We start from the raw sequence: 17,471 nt of genomic DNA on the forward strand, positions 1-17,471 counted from the left end.
AACAAGGCGAGATTTGATTCACCCCCCATGGCGGACTTTGAGCAGTTACAGGTCATAAAAATGCGGACGAGTAGGCCCTGCCATGTGCAGCTCTGCCTGGCGACGATATTATTTTATGCACAGTATTTGCCAGTGAGTTTCGATGCTGGGAAGGTATCTGTTTCGAGTTTTCGTCCATGGACATGCATGCCTGGGCGACCGTGATGGCCCTGCTCAGGTCTAGAGATTCAGCAGCCAGCAGCTTTCGTAGGATGACCTCGTGGCCAATTCCAAGCATGAAAAAGTCTCGCAGCATTTCCTCCAACGCAGCTCCGAAGTTGCACGGCCCAGCGAGACATCTCAGGTTGGCGACAAATTCCGCCACATCCTGGCCCTCGGAGCGATTGTGCGTATAGAAACGATACCTTGCCATGATGATGCTTTCCTTCGGTTTAAAGTGGTTTCGAACCAGCATACACAATTCATCGATTGTCTTATCCATTGGTCGAGTTGGTGAGAGTAGATTCTTGATAACGCCATAAATTTTTGAGCCACAAACGGTGAGGAGAACTGCCCTGTGCTTAATTGCGTTATCGGTTCCTTCCACTCCGTTGGCTATGAAGTACTGGTTGAGGCTATCAGTGAAATCCTTCCAGTCTTCCCCTTCCACGAATCTCTCCAAAATTCCAACAGACATAGTTGTGTGAAAGTTCGTATTTTTAACTCGTCGCCAATTGTTAAGTATCGAATAACTCCACGAGGCTAAGTACGGTGAGCTAGTTGAGGCATGACCTCACTCCAGTTTATTTATTCTCAAAGTGAGGATTCAACATGGCTGCCAACATTATATACACGGCTTGCACATGTCTGCCAGTGACCATTAGGACTCCGACAGTCGCGCCCTCCGGTGGCAGGTAAAATCCAGTTAACATACATAACATCATCCAAAACTCTTGTCCGTATCATCACCCTTGTGCTCGCTGACCTACATTGGCTCCCGGTTGAGAAACGCCTTGATTTTAAAATTCTCATTCTTGTTTTCAAATCCTTCCATAGCCTCACCCCTTCCTATTTCTGTAACCTCCTCCAGCTCTACAACCCCCCCCCCCCCCCACCCGAGATATCTATGCTCCTCTAATTTTGGCCTCTTGCACATCCCTGATTTTAATCGCTCCACCATTGGTGGCCGTGGCTTCAGCTGTTGAGGCACTAAGATCTGGAATTCTCTGCCTAAACCTCTCCGCCTCTACCCCTCTCTTTCCTCCTATAAGATGCTCCTCAAAACCTGCCTCTTTCAACTGCCCTAATATCGCCTTGTATAACGCTCCTGTGAAGCGCCTTCGGACATTAAAGGAGCTATATAAATACAAGTTATTGTTGTTGTTGTTGTTGTTGTAGAAAGGCTTAAACTGCTTCGTCATTCTTCAAAGAACAAGTCATCAATAAATTGGTGAGCTCTGAACAGAAAAGACCTAATGAAGGCACAATTTACTCCCACCTCTATTCCCAACATCTTGCAAATATGGTATTTATATCAGGAAAATGTAAGCTCAACAACTAGTCGGGTGCAAAGCTTTACAATGAGCCACCTTTTTAAAAAAAAAATCAACTATCCATTCTGAGACAAATAATATCCCTTTTGGCAAACGTGATTACCCAGAAATTGATTTCATCATTGCCTTTCAGAACACAAAATTGTTGAGATTTTGTTGCTGGAGGCAGGACAATCCAGTAGTTGCTCTGGACGATCTGTTGATCTAATTCTCTTTATGACTTTTTTTTCCACTTAAGATAATTCACAGGATCCAAGTAAGGAAGAGTATAGTCAGAATTATAATAAGAAAAACATTGTTCTCGGATCTTCTCACATCGAGCATTTTCTAACACTGGAACAAGGGGCCTCAGGCCTCAATTTGATGGTTTGATTCTTGAGAAAACTAACCTAACCAAACATGTTTTCTCTTTTCGGTGGCAGACTTTTTTTGTTATTCCTTCTCAGGATGTGGCATCGCTGGCAAAGCCGTCATTTATTGGCCATCCCTAGTTGTCCTTGAGAAGGTGGTGGTTCTTCTTGAACCGCTGCAATCCATGTTGCTCCCATAATGCTGTTAGGTAGAAAGTTCCAGGACTTCAACCCAGCGACAATGAAGGAACAGCGATATATGTCCAAGTCAAAATGGTATATGATCTTGGAGGGGACCCTGAAGGTGATGGTGCACCCATGGTGGAGATCATGGTTTTGAGACGTTACTAGCTGTATGTGTTGCATACAGAAAAATAAAACTGTTTAATAATAGCTACAAAGTCAACTTAAAGTAATTGTTGATGTTAGTTGTTAGCTGCTGTGCTTTGAACAACAAATATTGTGCCAAAGACTGAGGGTTATATTGTGTATATGCATGCATGCACTGAGGTAATGTATTGCAAATATATTCTGTATTTACAGATTGCATTGCATGTTTCAACAATTCAGTTGTGTTCCTTTTTTAAAAAAAATGCTTGTGCAATCTGTTGTGTATGCTATAAATGTGTCAACCAAATGCTTATCCTGCCAATTGATTAGGTCTGGGCAATTAGTCAACTTGCATCACAGAGGAAGTTTAGAATCAGATTATCCAGTATGTAATACTGTATCAGGGAGTTTGATGGTCAATCAATTGATGGTGAAAATTATTTGCTAAGTTAGAAGTCACTGACATCAATATGAATATTTCTAATACAAATCTATTGTCAAAGAGTGGGAGTAGACAAGGCAAGATAATTACATCACGTCTCCAGAAAGAACAATTTCTACAATAGCATAGATCTGGATATATGTTACCTATCTGCCATCCCAGCTTGATTATGATGCTTGGAATATAAAATCTTGATTAAAGTAAAGTTCCACACCTTAAAATATACTCTCATGATTATTCAAGATCATTAATAAACTAAATAACGATTTAGCTAATTAGAATTTCAGCAACAAAATGATCAACTTCTTAAAATTATTTTCTATGGTGTCATACTATACATTAGTCGAACCTTAACTCTAGTTTACAATATTCGGAACTCAAAATTTGTAGAATACTGTTTTTTTTTATATGTTGAATTGTGGAAACTACATTTAAAAAAAAACAGGGAAATTTAATGCTCAGGATTTATAACTGTTATAAACATTTAACAGGTGGCTGCAGGAAGCAAACTATCTATTTATTAATAAAACTTCATTTAAGTGCTTTGAAAATCCTGTCAATACAGATATGAAAGTAGTTTTTTATCTGACAGCTATGCACTGTTTAACAGTCAATTTTAAGAATGGTCGGAGAACTTGATTGACATTAAAATACAAATCAATTTGCTTGCTATCTTAATATTTCCCTGTTCAATATTTTATGTTCAATGAAACAATAGGGATGAATTAAAAATTATCTAATAAATTAAGTAACTTAAAATAGGTGAAGAAACCTCTGGGAAAGATCATTGGCAACACTCAAAAGAATTAAAATGAGAGATAGTAACTGTGTATCAGATTTTTTGGGTTCATTTAGTATCTCTTTCCTCCCAGTGACCCCAGACTATTTCACTTGACAAGGAGTGGTTTGACAACATGCTTCCAGGCATCTGCCAAAGGCAAACATTTTGATGCTTGTAAGCCTTAGAAGGACAGCATTTTCAGCACAGAACGACACCATTTGTCTCATTGCGCAAGCATTCCAAAACCTAATCCCACTGCCCTACTCTCTCCCCATAGCCCTGTATCTTCCTCTGTTTCAAACATTTATCCAAATTTCCCTTAGAAGATGCAGGGGCCGAAATTGCCCCCTTTTTTGGGGGGCAGTAAGGCCATACTAACCGAGGGCAGGTGGAGGATGCGACCCATGCGCAATTGCCCCTGGGCCAGGAGTAGCAGGAACGGGTTTCCGCCGCGCCCCATGTTTCTGCTCCGCCCGCCGCTCCGAGCCCTTGTTGGCCGCGCGCCGATCTTTTACCACCCAGCGGCAACCCCTTTTCAGCTGCACGAGGCAGAAAGCTGCCAGTGGCTGGGCTGTGCGACCACCCTTAAAGGGGAGGGCATACCACCGCTGCCACCATTTTGTTTTAATTGTTGGCCAACTCTGGCCACTGGTTCGGGGCACCCCCTCTTGGATGCTGGGCCGCTGGCCAGCCAAACTCCACCCAGGTGGCACAGTGGGCTCCACGGAGGCCTCATGAGGCCTTGCAGCGTCCCTCCCCTTTAAGTGAAGGGGAGGGATGTTGCGACGCGTCAGCATATCGCAGTTCGTTCATGTTGCGCTGACGTCATCACCGCCACGCTGATGTGATGGACACCGCCCAGATACCGCCTCCAACAGCGCTTGAAAGTGCTAGGAGTCGGTTTCTTTAACTAACAACCGAATTTCCTGCCTCTTCCCTCCGACTCTCACCAGGCGCTAATTTGAAGTGCCCTGCCCAATTTCTCACTGAGGGCTATTTTGTCCTCGCACTGTCTCTGCCTCAAAATGTGGCAAGGCATTACATGCTTTGAACAACTTTCTGCATGAGGAATTTCTCTTTACCCCTCCTCATTTTTTTAGTAAAAGTTTTAAATGGTGAACCCCTCCTCACTGATTCTCTGAAGAACTAGAGAAAATAGTCTTTCCCTATTCACTTTCAAAATATTTCTTGCTTTTAAAAACCTTTTTTAAATCTCCTTTTAGCCTTCGCTGTTCTAGTAAAAACAATTCCAAGGTATTGAGTCTTTACTCATAACCCATATAATTTCTCATTCCTAGTATTATCCTGGTGAATCTAGGCTGTATCCTGTCCAGCAATATAATGGGGTGCCCAAAATGGCACATAGCATTCTAACTACCTATCAGTGAATGTTGCAGACTCTCCCATCTCTATCCCCCTGAATATGTCCCGTTCCACATGTAGGACAGACTTGCCAGAGGTGGGGGAACTGTGGTATATTGTCTGAGGGAGTGGCCCTGAGAGTCCTCAACTTTGATTCTGGACCCCATGATGTTTCATGGCTTCAGGTTAAAGAGTCACAAGGAAACCTCCTGCTGATTGCCACCTACTTGACCTCGTTCTCACCAACCTACCTGTTACAGATGCATCTGTCCATGTCAGCATTGGTAGGAGTGATCATCGTGCAGTCCTCATGGAGACCAAGGGCCGTCTTCACACTGATGGTCCCCTCCTTTGTGTTGCGTGGCACCACCACCGTACTAAGTGGAATAGATTAAGAACAGATCTAGCAGCTCATAACTGGATATCCATGAGGCACTGTGGGACATCAGCAGCAGAACTGTATACCACCACAATCTGTAACCTCATGGCCCGACATATCCCTCACTCCTCCATCACCATCAGGCAAGATGAGCAACCCTGGTTCAATGAGGAGTGTCGAACAGCATGCCAGATCTAGCACCGAGGATGAGAAGTCGCTCGGTACAGAGGCAGAGGGATGAAAGCAGAGAAGATATCTCATTGAGAAAATTGGTGTGGTATTTGGCTGGGTGGAACAGAACAAGGATTTTAAAAGAGAGATGTGAGGGATGGAACAAGGTGAGATGCTCAAAGGAGGAGAAGTTGCCAAAGAAATAGGGGGACAGACCAAGGTGTGATTTAAATATAAGGCTACACCACCTCCATGGTGGTTTGGACGTGGAATATGATAGAAAATATAGCCAGGTGGGGAAGCTTCGTTAAGGGGAAAGGTGCCATCACCCCCTCAACCATGTCTCCGTCCAGAGAGTATAGGCCCAATCTACTCAATCTCTCCTCATAGGACGACCCTCTCATCCCAGAGATCAATCTAGTAAACCGTTGTTGCACCGCCTCTAAGACATGTATGTCCTTTCTCAGATAAGGAGTCCAAAACTATGCACAGTACTCCAGGTGTGGTCTTGTTAGTTTTACTTGTAATCTTTTTAACATTATAGATCCAGAAATGTAGCTGCTTGAGGGTTAAAATGTTAGTGAAAATATGATTGGCAATATTTCATGTTTCCAATAGTACGGGATGAAAGATGCATGCCAGAGTGTGCAGCTGGCAGAGCCTGATTGAACAGACTGACTTTGATGTCACCAACCATATCTGCACACTTAACTGGCAATGACCTGGTTTGCTTCATAGGTGCTGGATCAACAGGGAGTCAGATGCAGAGCTGTGCCATCTGGCGCAAAGGATTTACGGCTGACACGCATAATAGTGTTAGGAGCATAGCTGTCAAGCTATGTCTGAATTCCACCTCGCCTTTTAAACACGCAGACCTATGGGGATGTACCTTCGCAGCACAATCTCTTCACCAGTGATCAAATAGGTGCTGGGCTGCTTGTTACTTGCCTGAAATATCCACATTAGTCCTCTTTTCACTTCATTTTTTGCCTGTCCCCTCTCAACCTTCGATCTCAGCAAGGGCTGCCAATGGGTTGATTTTCCTTTTGAGCCTTTCCAACAGCTCCAAGAATTGTTTGCCTGTTCTGTCACCTTTTGTAAGTGCCTTCATTCCTTCACATTTCATTTGACTCTTAGTTTTCTAGTCTTCCGCATTAGGCTGCCACCTTGTTAAGGCCAAAGCTGCACATGCAGCTATGAATAATTATGTTAATGTGTTGGTTATGGAGAATTGTGTGTAATTTGCACACTACGGCTGCGATTTCACCTACCAAGGCGGGCTCAGTGTGGCTGAGGTAGGTGGCGAAATGTAACCCTGCACCTGGCTCCATACCAGTTTCCCGCACGAATAAGGGATTATGGGGAACGGACAGGGAAGTGGACCTGAGTCCATGATCAGATCAGCCATGAGCGTATTAAATGGCGGAGCAGGCTCAAGGGGCCGTATGTCCTACTCCAGCTCCTATTTCTTATGTTCTTATGTTTATGTTCTTATTCTCTGATTGGGCTTGCTAAGCCCGCCCTGCGAGGTTTCCCAGCCAATTAAAAGGAAGCAGGTCTGATGATGTCATTTGATGACACATCATCAGCCGGTTTCCTTCAAGGGACTATGTCTGCATTCATTTTGATAATTCTGCTGTCAGTATTCTGCAGCATTGAAGTGCTGCAAACATTGACAAGCACTGCACAAAGATGCACGGCTGCACCCAGTCTCTGCTAAGACTCCCTCCATATGCTTATGAAGAGAGTCACAGCATGCAGGGAGGTTGTCTTCCCTTCTAATGGGTGGAAGAGACCTCCCTAGGACACCAACTTGGCTGGTTGCACATTGCACAAGAGGGCACAAGCAGAAATGTCATCAGTAGGACCAGGCTGCAGTGGCACAAACCTTTCAATGATCTCCATAGATCACGAAAGGTTACTGCAAAGCCACACTCTACCTCATCCTGCTGAGCCATTCATCACATTATCATCTCTCTGCCTTCCCTACCCTACTCCTGCATATCCTTACTCACACCAACTTACCTTGCCCCTCCACCCATGCTTATTGATCTACATTATCAATTCCCCATCTCACTAGCCAACCCTCACACGCATCCTCATCCTTGTCCAATCATACCACCTAACAACACACAAGAGAAGAGACTTGGGTCTTTTAGCCAATGTTCATGTAGGGGTTCTGCTAATGTGTTGTCAAACATTGAAATCTTTATTTTGAGCACCTTTCCTTCTTGGACAGATTTATGCACCTTTTGGAAGTGGTTTAATGAGTTGTAGTGAATGGTGAGACATAAGGGTACCCTTCGCAATGCTGATGAGTGTGAAAGGAATGGCTTGGGCATTGCAGGGATGCTTTATGGTGCTGGTGTGAGGTGGTGCCAACCTGGCATATCATCTGGCAGCCAGAGCCTACAGCGTCAAGTGAAGTAAATCTGGCCGTGCTGAGGCCATCCCTGGCCTCCTGGGCAGCAATGTGGTCAGGTGCTGATGCCCTGTGCAGCATCAGGTGATTGCGGAGAAGGTTGGTGTTGTTGTCAGTGCTGCTGGTGTGCCTGATGATGATGATGCTGAGGCTGATCGTGGTAGGATTCTGAGGACCAAGGTGAGATCTTTTCAAGGGCACCGATGCTGATGGAATAGATGACAGCTGAAGTTGAGATGACAGAAGCGATCTGTCAATGATGAGATAGGTTGCTCCAAGGAGGTGACAGTGGATACAGAGTTTACTCAACACTTCGGCCCCAAGTTTCCACACGCGGCGAAAAAGGCGCACCTCAGAGCTGGGCGCCTGTTTTTCACGCCGAAAACGGCGCCGGAAAAAAAGTGCGGTATTCTCGAGCTCCTTGGAGCTCGATGTCTGCTTAGCGCGGTGCACAGGGGGCGGAGCCTACCACTCGCACCGATTGTGTAAGTAGGAGGGGGCGGGTACAATTGAAATGAGGCTTCTTGGTGCCGGCAACCCTGCGCGTGCGCGTTGGAGCGTTCGCGCAAGTGCAGTCTGAAGTAAACATTGGCACTCGGCCATTTTTAAAAGTACTGCAGAAAAAGTGAAGATTTGTTTCTTGGACCCCTGCAAAGGCTTGTATTTTAATTTTCTTGATATTTCTGTGTGTGAGGGAGTGCTTTTAGCAGCACTGCTGAATAAATCACCTGTTGAAATCAGTGAGTTCAGCTTTTCACTGCTAAACTTGCAGAACCGGTGCCTGCAAATTAAGGACTGTGTGTTTGGAGAAATACAAGTGCCAATTCAACTTTGCAATGGATCAACGTCCACCAAGAACAAAGAATTTCTTGCATGAGGAAGCAAACCATTGCATAATATGTGGTGTTGACAATGCAGCACCCATTCTGCAAATTTAAATATAAAGATGTCGATGTGGCTGCCTCTCCCTGTCCAAATGGCCTCAGTCAGTCCCCCTCACAGCTCGAAGGTTGCTGCTGTTCTTTCTTCGGCTCCCGACCAGCCACTGACGCCGCTGCAATCCCATGGCCGAATGGCCTCCAGTCCGTCCGGGTGCTGCATCTTCGCGGGGAATGAAGGCCTGCCTCAAGCACCGCAGCTCAGCTCAAAGGCTGCTTGCTGCCTGCCGCTGCCGTCGAGACGAGACACTGACGCCACACCCCTGCCTCAAGCACTGCAGCTCAGCTCGAAGGCTGCTTGCTGCCGCTGCCGTTGCCGTCGAGACACTGACGCCACACTGCTGCCTGAAAGGCCTGCCTGAAGCACTTTCACACAGGTAGGAACATGGTTTATTTCATCTTTTCTTTGCTTATAAATTTTTATTCAGGTTGGATTTATTTGTATAATATTTGTATAAGTATAACTAAGGATTGATTGTAGAATTTAATGACTTCCCTTCCCCCCCATCCCCCCCCCCCCACCACCACCTCGTTCCCGAAGCCTAATTTGTAACGTGTGCCTGATTTTTTAAAGTGTAGACAAGGTTTTTTCAAGCGTACAAAAATCTTCACTTACTCCATTCTAAGTTCGTTTGGAGTACGTTTTCACTGTGGAAACTTTGAAATCAGGCATCAGTAGCCGGACACGCCCCTGTTTGCAGGCACCGGTTCTGCAAGTTTAGCAGTGAAAAGCTGAACTCACTGATTTCAACAGGAGATTTATTCAGCAGTGCTGCTAAAAGCACTCCCTCACACACAGAAAAAAAAATTCTGTTCCAAAGTGAAACTGTTCTACCTGACTAGAATTGCAGAAAACTAAATGTGGAGAATTCCAATTTCTAAGATACTCCGTTCTACACCAGTTGCTCCTAAAAATCAGGAGCAAATCATGTGGAAACTTGGGGCCCACCAAACTGCATAAAGCTCAAAAGTGTCTTCCAAGTCCTGAAGGCTCCAGCTTCTAAGAATGGAAAGTGAACAGCTGTGAAATGCTTTTTATACCGCTTTTGCAGCTGTCACCTTTTCAGATGAATGGAGAGTAATTGAAAACCCGACATGATCTTGGACAGATTTGTACACCTTTGGAAGTGGCTTAGCGCCGGGAACCTGGTGGAAAAAGCTGGAAAAATGGTAAGTAGATGGTAAAATGCCGTTTAAGTACCTTGTAACAAGCTCTTAACTATTTTAATTGACTCGCCCGCTGCTTGGTGTCGGGTCTGTAAAGCGCAAGCAGATCCTGACATGGAGGCGGATTCATAGTGAGCTGTCGATCTGCTGTCAATCTTTCATATTTTGACAGTAGCCCCGTCTCCGAACCTGCCCGCTTGAGCACCGGCAAAATCCAAGCCTACATTTCTGATTAGCTTTGGTCTAATTCCTTGCCATTCTGGATTGAACTACACTGGGATCAAAAAATGAAGTTACTGTAATTTGCATACGGAATAAAGTGTGATTGGCTGCTCCAGTTTTAAAAGTCTGAATCGCAACTTGTAATTAGAAACTTATCTTGAGCTTCAGTAGCATATTATGTTTTATTGTTGTTGGACGTTATTTGTACGTTTCAAATTGATATTTAACCTCTTATGGATATTATTCATGTTACAATGTTTGATTATTGTACTATTGTGAGAAGTTATAATTTTTTTGTTAGTACAAGGACCCATTATTAATTGGGTTGTAAGCCAGTACAATGGCATCAGTTTATTTTTTAGACTCTTCTGACTTGGTCAAAGTCTTAATGACCTTTTCTTTCTTGGCCTTCAGATGCTCTTCACTGCGCTTGCGAGCTTTCTTGGTCCTGGATCTGTGAGCTTTGGCCTGGTCAGCCAGAAGCTTCTTGCAAGCCTTGTCTGCCTTCAGCTTGTGAATGTGCTTATTCTTGAATAAATTACTCTTCACCTTCAGATACAGGCAGGCTGTGGTACATATGGCAATCGATCTTCTTTGACTTGTGCAGAAAAATGTATCGCACATTACTTCTTGTTTGTTTCAGAATAAGTTTTTTTTTAAACTTCAAATGCATCACATTTGCTAAAATAATTCATTTTTATGTTTTTAAACATGATGCCATAAGTCCTAAAATGTATATTTTCTTTTGCATGTTTGTGTTCCGTGGATCAAAGCAGTTTATTTGAATCGTGTCATTATGGAGGTGGAAAAACTTGCTGCTTTGCCATTCAGCAACCATGTTCATACTATTAAAAACCAGACAACTCTTCCTAAAGACAGATTGGTGGAGGAGCCCAAGCATGGAAATGTTCCAAATCATTTACTGGAAACAAGTAAGATTACTGTGGAAAAATTATAGAAGCAGATAATATAATTAAAAATGAGTATAGTCTCATCTTTTTATAAATAGATGCAGCAATAAAATCTGGATCAGTTCCTATGGAGTGGAGGGTAGCCAATGTAACCCCACTTTTAAAAAAAGGAGGGAGAGAGAAAACAGGGAATTATAGACCGGTCAGCCTGACCTCAGTAGTGGGTAAAATGATGGAATCAATCATTAAGGATGTCATAGCAAAGCATTTGGAAAGAGGTGACATGATAGGTCCAAGTCAGCATAGATTTGTGAAAGGGAAATCATGCTTAACAAATCTTCTGGAATTTTTTGAGGATGTTTCCAGTAGAGTGGACAAGGGAGAACCAGTTGATGTGGTATATTTGGACTTTCAGAAGGCTTTCGACAAGGTCCCACACAAGAGATTAATGTGCAAAGTTAAAGCACATGGGATTGGGGGTAGTGTGCTGACATGGATTGAGAACTGGTTGTCAGACAGGAAGCAAAGAGAAGGAGTAAATGGATACTTTTCAGAATGGCAGGCAGTGACTAGTGGGGTACCACAAGGTTCTGTGCTGGGGCCCCAGCTGTTTACACTGTACATTAATGATTTAGACGAGGGGATTAAATGTAGTATCTCCAAATGTGCGAATGACACTAAGTTGGGTGGCAGTGTGAGCTGCAAGGAGGATGCTATGAGGCTGCAGAGTGACTTGGATAGGTTAGGTGAGTGGGCAAATGCATGGCAGATGAAGTATAATGTGGATAAATGTGAGGTTATCCACTTTGGTGGTAAAAACAGAGAGACAGACTATTATCTGAATGGTGACAGATTAGGAAAAGGGGAGGTGCAACGAGACCTGGGTGTCATGGTACATCAGTCATTGAAGGTTGACATGCAGGTACAGCAGGCGGTTAAGAAAGCAAATGGCATGTTGGCCTTCATAGCGAGGGGATTTGAGTACAGGGGCAGGGAGGTGTTGCTACAGTTGTACAGGGCCTTGGTGAGGCCACACCTGGAGTATTGTGTACAGTTTTGGTCTCCTAACTTGAGGAAGGACATTCTTGCTATTGAGGGAGTGCAGCGAAGGTTCACCAGACTGATTCCCAGGATGGCGGGACTGACCTATCAAGAAAGACTGGATCAACTGGGCTTGTATTCACTGGAGTTCAGAAGAATGAGAGGGGGACCTCATAGAAACGTTTAAAATTCTGATGGGTTCAGACAGGTTAGATGCAGGAAGAATGTTCCCAATGTTGGGGAAGTCCAGAACCAGGGGTCACAGTCTAAGGATAAGGGGTAAGCCATTTAGGACCGAGATGAGGAGAAACTTCTTCAACCAGAGAGTGGTGAACCTGTGGAATTCTCTACCACAGAAAGTTGTTGAGGCCAATTCACTAAATATATTCAAGAAGGAGTTAGATGAAGTCCTTACTACTAGGGGGATCAAGGGGTATGGCGAGAAAGCAGGAATGGGGTACTGAAGTTGCATGTTCAGCCATGAACTCATTGAATGGCGGTGCAGGCTAGAAGGGCCGAATGGCCTACTCCTGCACCTATTTTCTATGTTTCTATGTTTCTAATGCAACTCACAAATGTATTTTCTTCCATTTTATATGTGAAGAACTATTTGGATTTTAATCAATAAATGCATAAATTGTATTAATGCCTCTTTGCATGGACGATCTACTCCTAGTAATTTGGTTGTTTTTCGAACTAAAAACGTTTTGCATTATCCAATAAGTTGAATTAGTTAGCAGTTAACTAACACAGTATGGAGGAATTTACTTAAAAAAATTAGAATTAACAGTTTATTTTAATTAAGTGATTTTGAATGAAGACACGTAAACTATATGCACATATCCCAAGTGCACTGCAGATTTTTACCAGTAGCTTATTTTATGACGTGACTGGGTCAGTGTTCATGTGGAATATATATTTGGTGGTCAGCAGGTGGAGCATCAGATCCACACACCCAATGACATCAGTGGGGGGGGGGGGGGGGGAGCAGGTCAATTTTCGAGTTCAGGCCTTATTTAAATACAGCAGGGGAGTTGCCATCATTAATTGTGCTTCTTAAAGTGCATGATGAGCAGGAGCAGGTACAGATAGAAAGATAGCCCAGGAAATAGCTCACCTGGGGGGAAGGCTTGTGTCCTCGCTCTGCTGAATAGAACAGATATGCATACTTTGGGGGCCAAGCCTTTAATAGAAAATGCAGCCTTGGCACCGACCCACCCGCCCAATTCCTGCCCAGAGTTAAAATTAGGGCTGTAGCTTTAGTTAAAGTAGTACTACAACATAACTTCCTGCAGAAAAATGCTACTGTTACCCAGTTACTAGAAGGTATATGAAAGTGGATTGGTCATTAATTCTTTCCCCCCATCTTCCTCCACAAAAATACATATTTGAGTATGCAATGCAATAGCTGCACTATTGGCAAATTAGTAACTAAACTTTTCTGTAAAGTAGGAATTTCAGACTGTGGAAAACTATGATGATACAACGAGGTAGAATACATATGACCGGAATTTGTGGTGGGTAATAACAGCACACTGACAGCATTCACTGTTATTACCCCTTTGAAACTGACTGCAACTTCAGGATGTAAACGTGGAAATTCTGAAGTTGCGGTCAGTCATTCACTGCTTCGACATTGGTTATGCTGTGCCCCTCACCCCCTCCCCCCCCAATTGCTGTAATGTCAGTAAAGTCAGTGAAACCGATGAAAACTTATGATTTTCGGCAGTAATATTACTATTTAATACCCCATTAAATGTTGGGCCTTATTGGATTAGTTGTAACTGGGGTTTTAACAGCATATTAACTGCTTAAGAAAAAAACTTTATGGCCCTGAAAATCTAATTTTAATTTTATAGAGTGTCAGATCTCTCCGTTAAGATAAAAATTACAATTTTAAGAAATAAAAAAAAAGTTTTGTTCATGAAACATAGAAACATAGAAAATAGGTGCAGGAGTAGGCCATTCGGCCCTTCGAGTCTACCATTCAATAAGGTCATGGCTGATCGTTCACCTCAGTACCCCTTTCCTGCTTTCTCTCCATACCCCTTGATCCCTTTAGCCGTAAGGGCCATATCTAACTCCCTCTTGAATATATCCAATGAACTGGCATCAACAACTCTCTGCAGTAGGGAATTCCACAGGTTAATAACTCTCTGAGTGAAGAAGTTTCTCCTCATCTCAGTCCTAAATGGCTTACCCCTTATCCTTAGACTATGTCCCCTGGTTCTGAACTTCCCCAACACCGGGAACATTCTTCCTGCATCTAATCTGTCCAGTCCCGTCAGAATTGTATATGTTTCTATGAGATCCCCTCTCATCCTTCTAAACACCAGTGAATACAGGTCCAATCGATCCAATCTCTCCTCATATATCAGTCCTGCCATCCCGGGAATCAGTCTGGTGAACCTTCGCTACACTCCCTGAATAGCAAGAACGTCCTTCCTCAGATTAGGTTCAGGTTCTACTTTGTGTGAGAGCCCCAATCCTTGTTGTGCTCTCTGTAACTTTTTTTTAAAAGTCAGGATAAAAGCAGCTTCTCATTACCTGGTTCCCTGTTGAGAATTCTGCAATGTGATTATCTGCTTAGACAACTTGTTGACGACACGGCAGATCGCACTAGGGAATTTCCACTACACTGCGCTGAAATCATTAAGTGCCGAAAATGGCAAACTTTTTGTCTTTGCTTCGCTGCTGACCGCAAATTCTGGGCCATTAACTCTGATTGGTGGAACTGATAGAAAATTAATTATGCACCTATTTAATTAATTATGCACCTATTTAATTTATGCAACAAAGTTTGATAGGTGACTCTTCTGGTCATACAAAACTGGCTTCTCACTGATGGTAAACAAATGTTTAAAATTTTCTGAAGGTTCCACGAAAACAAACATTTCAAACTGTGTAAAGCATAACCCATTTCTCAGTTGTGCAGATTAAATTTTAGCAGTCAGTAGTTGTTAACTTAAGAATTTATAGTCATTTCAACAGTTAGGAAAATGAAAGGTGCATAGAATCATACAAAAAAATTCAGTTGCCCTTTAAAAACATAAACAGCTATATTGTAAACAGACTATGACAGTAGCTTTAATCTAAATAATTATGTATTGGAAGGATAGTGCAGTCTACTTCAACAAGGATCAACTATGTTGTACATCAAATAATAATGAAAGACTGCGTACTGAAAGATAGATTGCTCATGAAGCATGTATTTATCCTGAGTACATTCCAATGCTTGTAATTTGAACAATTTTTTTGGTGTGATGATGCCTGTTTCTAGAAGTAAGCCAAGATTATTCTTCTGGGCACTTTCTTATTTTATGTTTTTTCACACTTCATTGCAGATATCTTTGCCACGTTACAGAGAAACAAAGTAATTCAGGCTCTCCCTGCTATGTTGCATTTTGGAGGTTATGAGATTGGAAAACATCACCAACAGATTCTGGTAAGCTGAAAATTTACAAAAGTGAGATACATTCTAATGACATTCTTAATGAATCCAACTCTATTCTTTTAGCTCCTTTTTCAATATGCAGAAGATGTGTGCAACTGTGAAATGTATTTCATAATTTTATACTTTTTATGCCTCGAAAGACTGGATGCTGGAATTTTAACTATTTTAAATTATTAGTGCACAAAAAGTCATGTGGCTAAATGTACTGATGTAACAGCCTCACCAATAGGAATACATTGGTTATGTATTTACACAATCAGTGAACATACTTAATTTAGTCTCTGGAGGCTTTTCTAAAAATAAATGTTGGCTCTGAAGAGTACACTGCTGACCTCCAAACAGAATCCATACTTACTTGCTGCAAACCCTCCTTCGAGAAGTTGCTTTGAAACGCTGCAGATTTGTGCGCTGCGTAGTGGCCCACGGATCCGAGGGGCGCACTGTTGTGTGTAAGTGAACCTGGGATCATATGGGGAGGTGCTCCTTTCATAAGCCAATCAGGAAACCTTTCAACTCAACATCAGAGAACTTGCAAATTAAACGGTGTGTTGCTGGTTATATTTATTTGACAAATACAGTACTTGGCTTTAAAAAGCACAGGGAATACTTTGAAGTAATTACAGTTATTTACTGGAAGACTCTGCAAGATTAAATAAAATTAAAATTATCTCATACCTCAAACCAAGCCTTTACAGCTACATGGTCGGTTCTTTTACGTGTTCGTTTTTAATAATTATACAATTTTTTCATCTCCCTCCCCCATCCCCTTACACTGTGCAAACAGGCTCTGTAAAATTTTCCATCATAATTGATGCACAGAAGGGCCAGGATTTTGCCAACAGAGGCGAGTTCAATGCGGGCGGCATTGGTGCAGCGTGGCAAACCCGTTCCAAAGTGTAGTTCGCTCTCTCCCTTCAATCTTTCATGGCTGGAGCTTGTTAAGCCCACTCTGCGTGGTTCCCAGCCAATTAACTGGAAACCGGTCTGATGACATCATCTAATGACATGTCATCAGCCAGTTTCCGTAAAGGGACCATTCTCAACTTTTTTTTGACAGTTCTTCTGTCAGTCTTTTGCAGCATTGAGCTACTGCAAACATTGACAAACATTGCACAAAGGTGCACGGCTGCACCCAGGCTCTCCCATGACTCCCTCCAGATGATTATGGAGGGAGTCACAGCACACAGGGAGGTTCTCTTCCATTCCAATGGACGGAAGAGACCTCCCCAGGACACCAACACAGCCTGGTTGCACATTGCACATGATGGCACAAGCAGTAATGTCGCCTGGAGGAGCTGGCTGCAGTGGTGCAAACCTTTCAATGATCTCAGTAGATCACAAAATGTTACTGCAAAGCCACACTCAACCTCATCCTACTGTGCCACTCATCACATCCCCATCACTCTGCCTTCCCTACTCTACCCCTGCACATCCTTACTCACACCAACTTACCTTGCACCTCCACCCATCCCCCTCTCTCTCTACATTATCAGTTCCCCATTTCACTAGCCACCCCTCACAATCACCCTCATCCTTGTCGAATCACACCAACTAATAACACACAAGGGTAGGCACTTGGGTCCTTTAGCCAATGTTCATGTTTCGTTAATGTTGATGTGTTGTCAAACATTGAAATCTTTATTTTCAGGACTTGTGTTCTTGGACAGATTTATGGGCACCTTTGGAAGTGGCTAAGTGAGTTTTAATGAATGCTGAGACATAAGGGCACCCCCCTCAATGGTCATGAATGTGAAAGGAATGGGTTGGACATAGCGGGGTTGCTTTATGGAGCAGGTGTCATGTGGTGCCAACCTGGCACATCATGTGGTTGTCAGGGTGTACAGTATGAAGTGAAGTAAACGTGGCTCTGGTAAAGGCATCACTGGCCTCTCGGCAGCAATGCTGTTGGGTGCTGATGCCCTGTATACTGTGCAGCATCAGGTGTTTGTGGAGAAGGTTGGTGTTGGTG

General features: G+C 43.2%; 1 protein-coding gene across 4 annotated transcripts in view; it reads left to right on the plus strand.

The window, feature by feature from the left end:
* Positions 1 to 17,471, plus strand: part of cfap221 (cilia and flagella associated protein 221) — a 431,960-nt gene that overhangs the window by 39,014 nt on the left and 375,475 nt on the right. The window contains exons 1-3 of one of the 4 annotated variants that reach the window (XM_070874508.1): positions 2,131 to 2,186; positions 10,870 to 11,028; positions 15,393 to 15,493. In XM_070874508.1, coding sequence (XP_070730609.1) covers positions 2,156 to 2,186; positions 10,870 to 11,028; positions 15,393 to 15,493 — 291 coding nt within the window. In that variant the 5' untranslated portion in view covers positions 2,131 to 2,155. Of the gene's footprint in view, positions 1 to 2,130; positions 2,187 to 10,578; positions 10,668 to 10,869; positions 11,029 to 15,392; positions 15,494 to 17,471 lie in introns of those variants that run through there. The other 3 variants (XM_070874516.1, XM_070874512.1, XM_070874515.1) reach the window with 3 other exon arrangements.

This window comes from Pristiophorus japonicus, chromosome 3 (genome assembly GCF_044704955.1).
Source record: "Pristiophorus japonicus isolate sPriJap1 chromosome 3, sPriJap1.hap1, whole genome shotgun sequence".
Classification (NCBI taxonomy): domain Eukaryota; kingdom Metazoa; phylum Chordata; class Chondrichthyes; family Pristiophoridae; genus Pristiophorus; species Pristiophorus japonicus.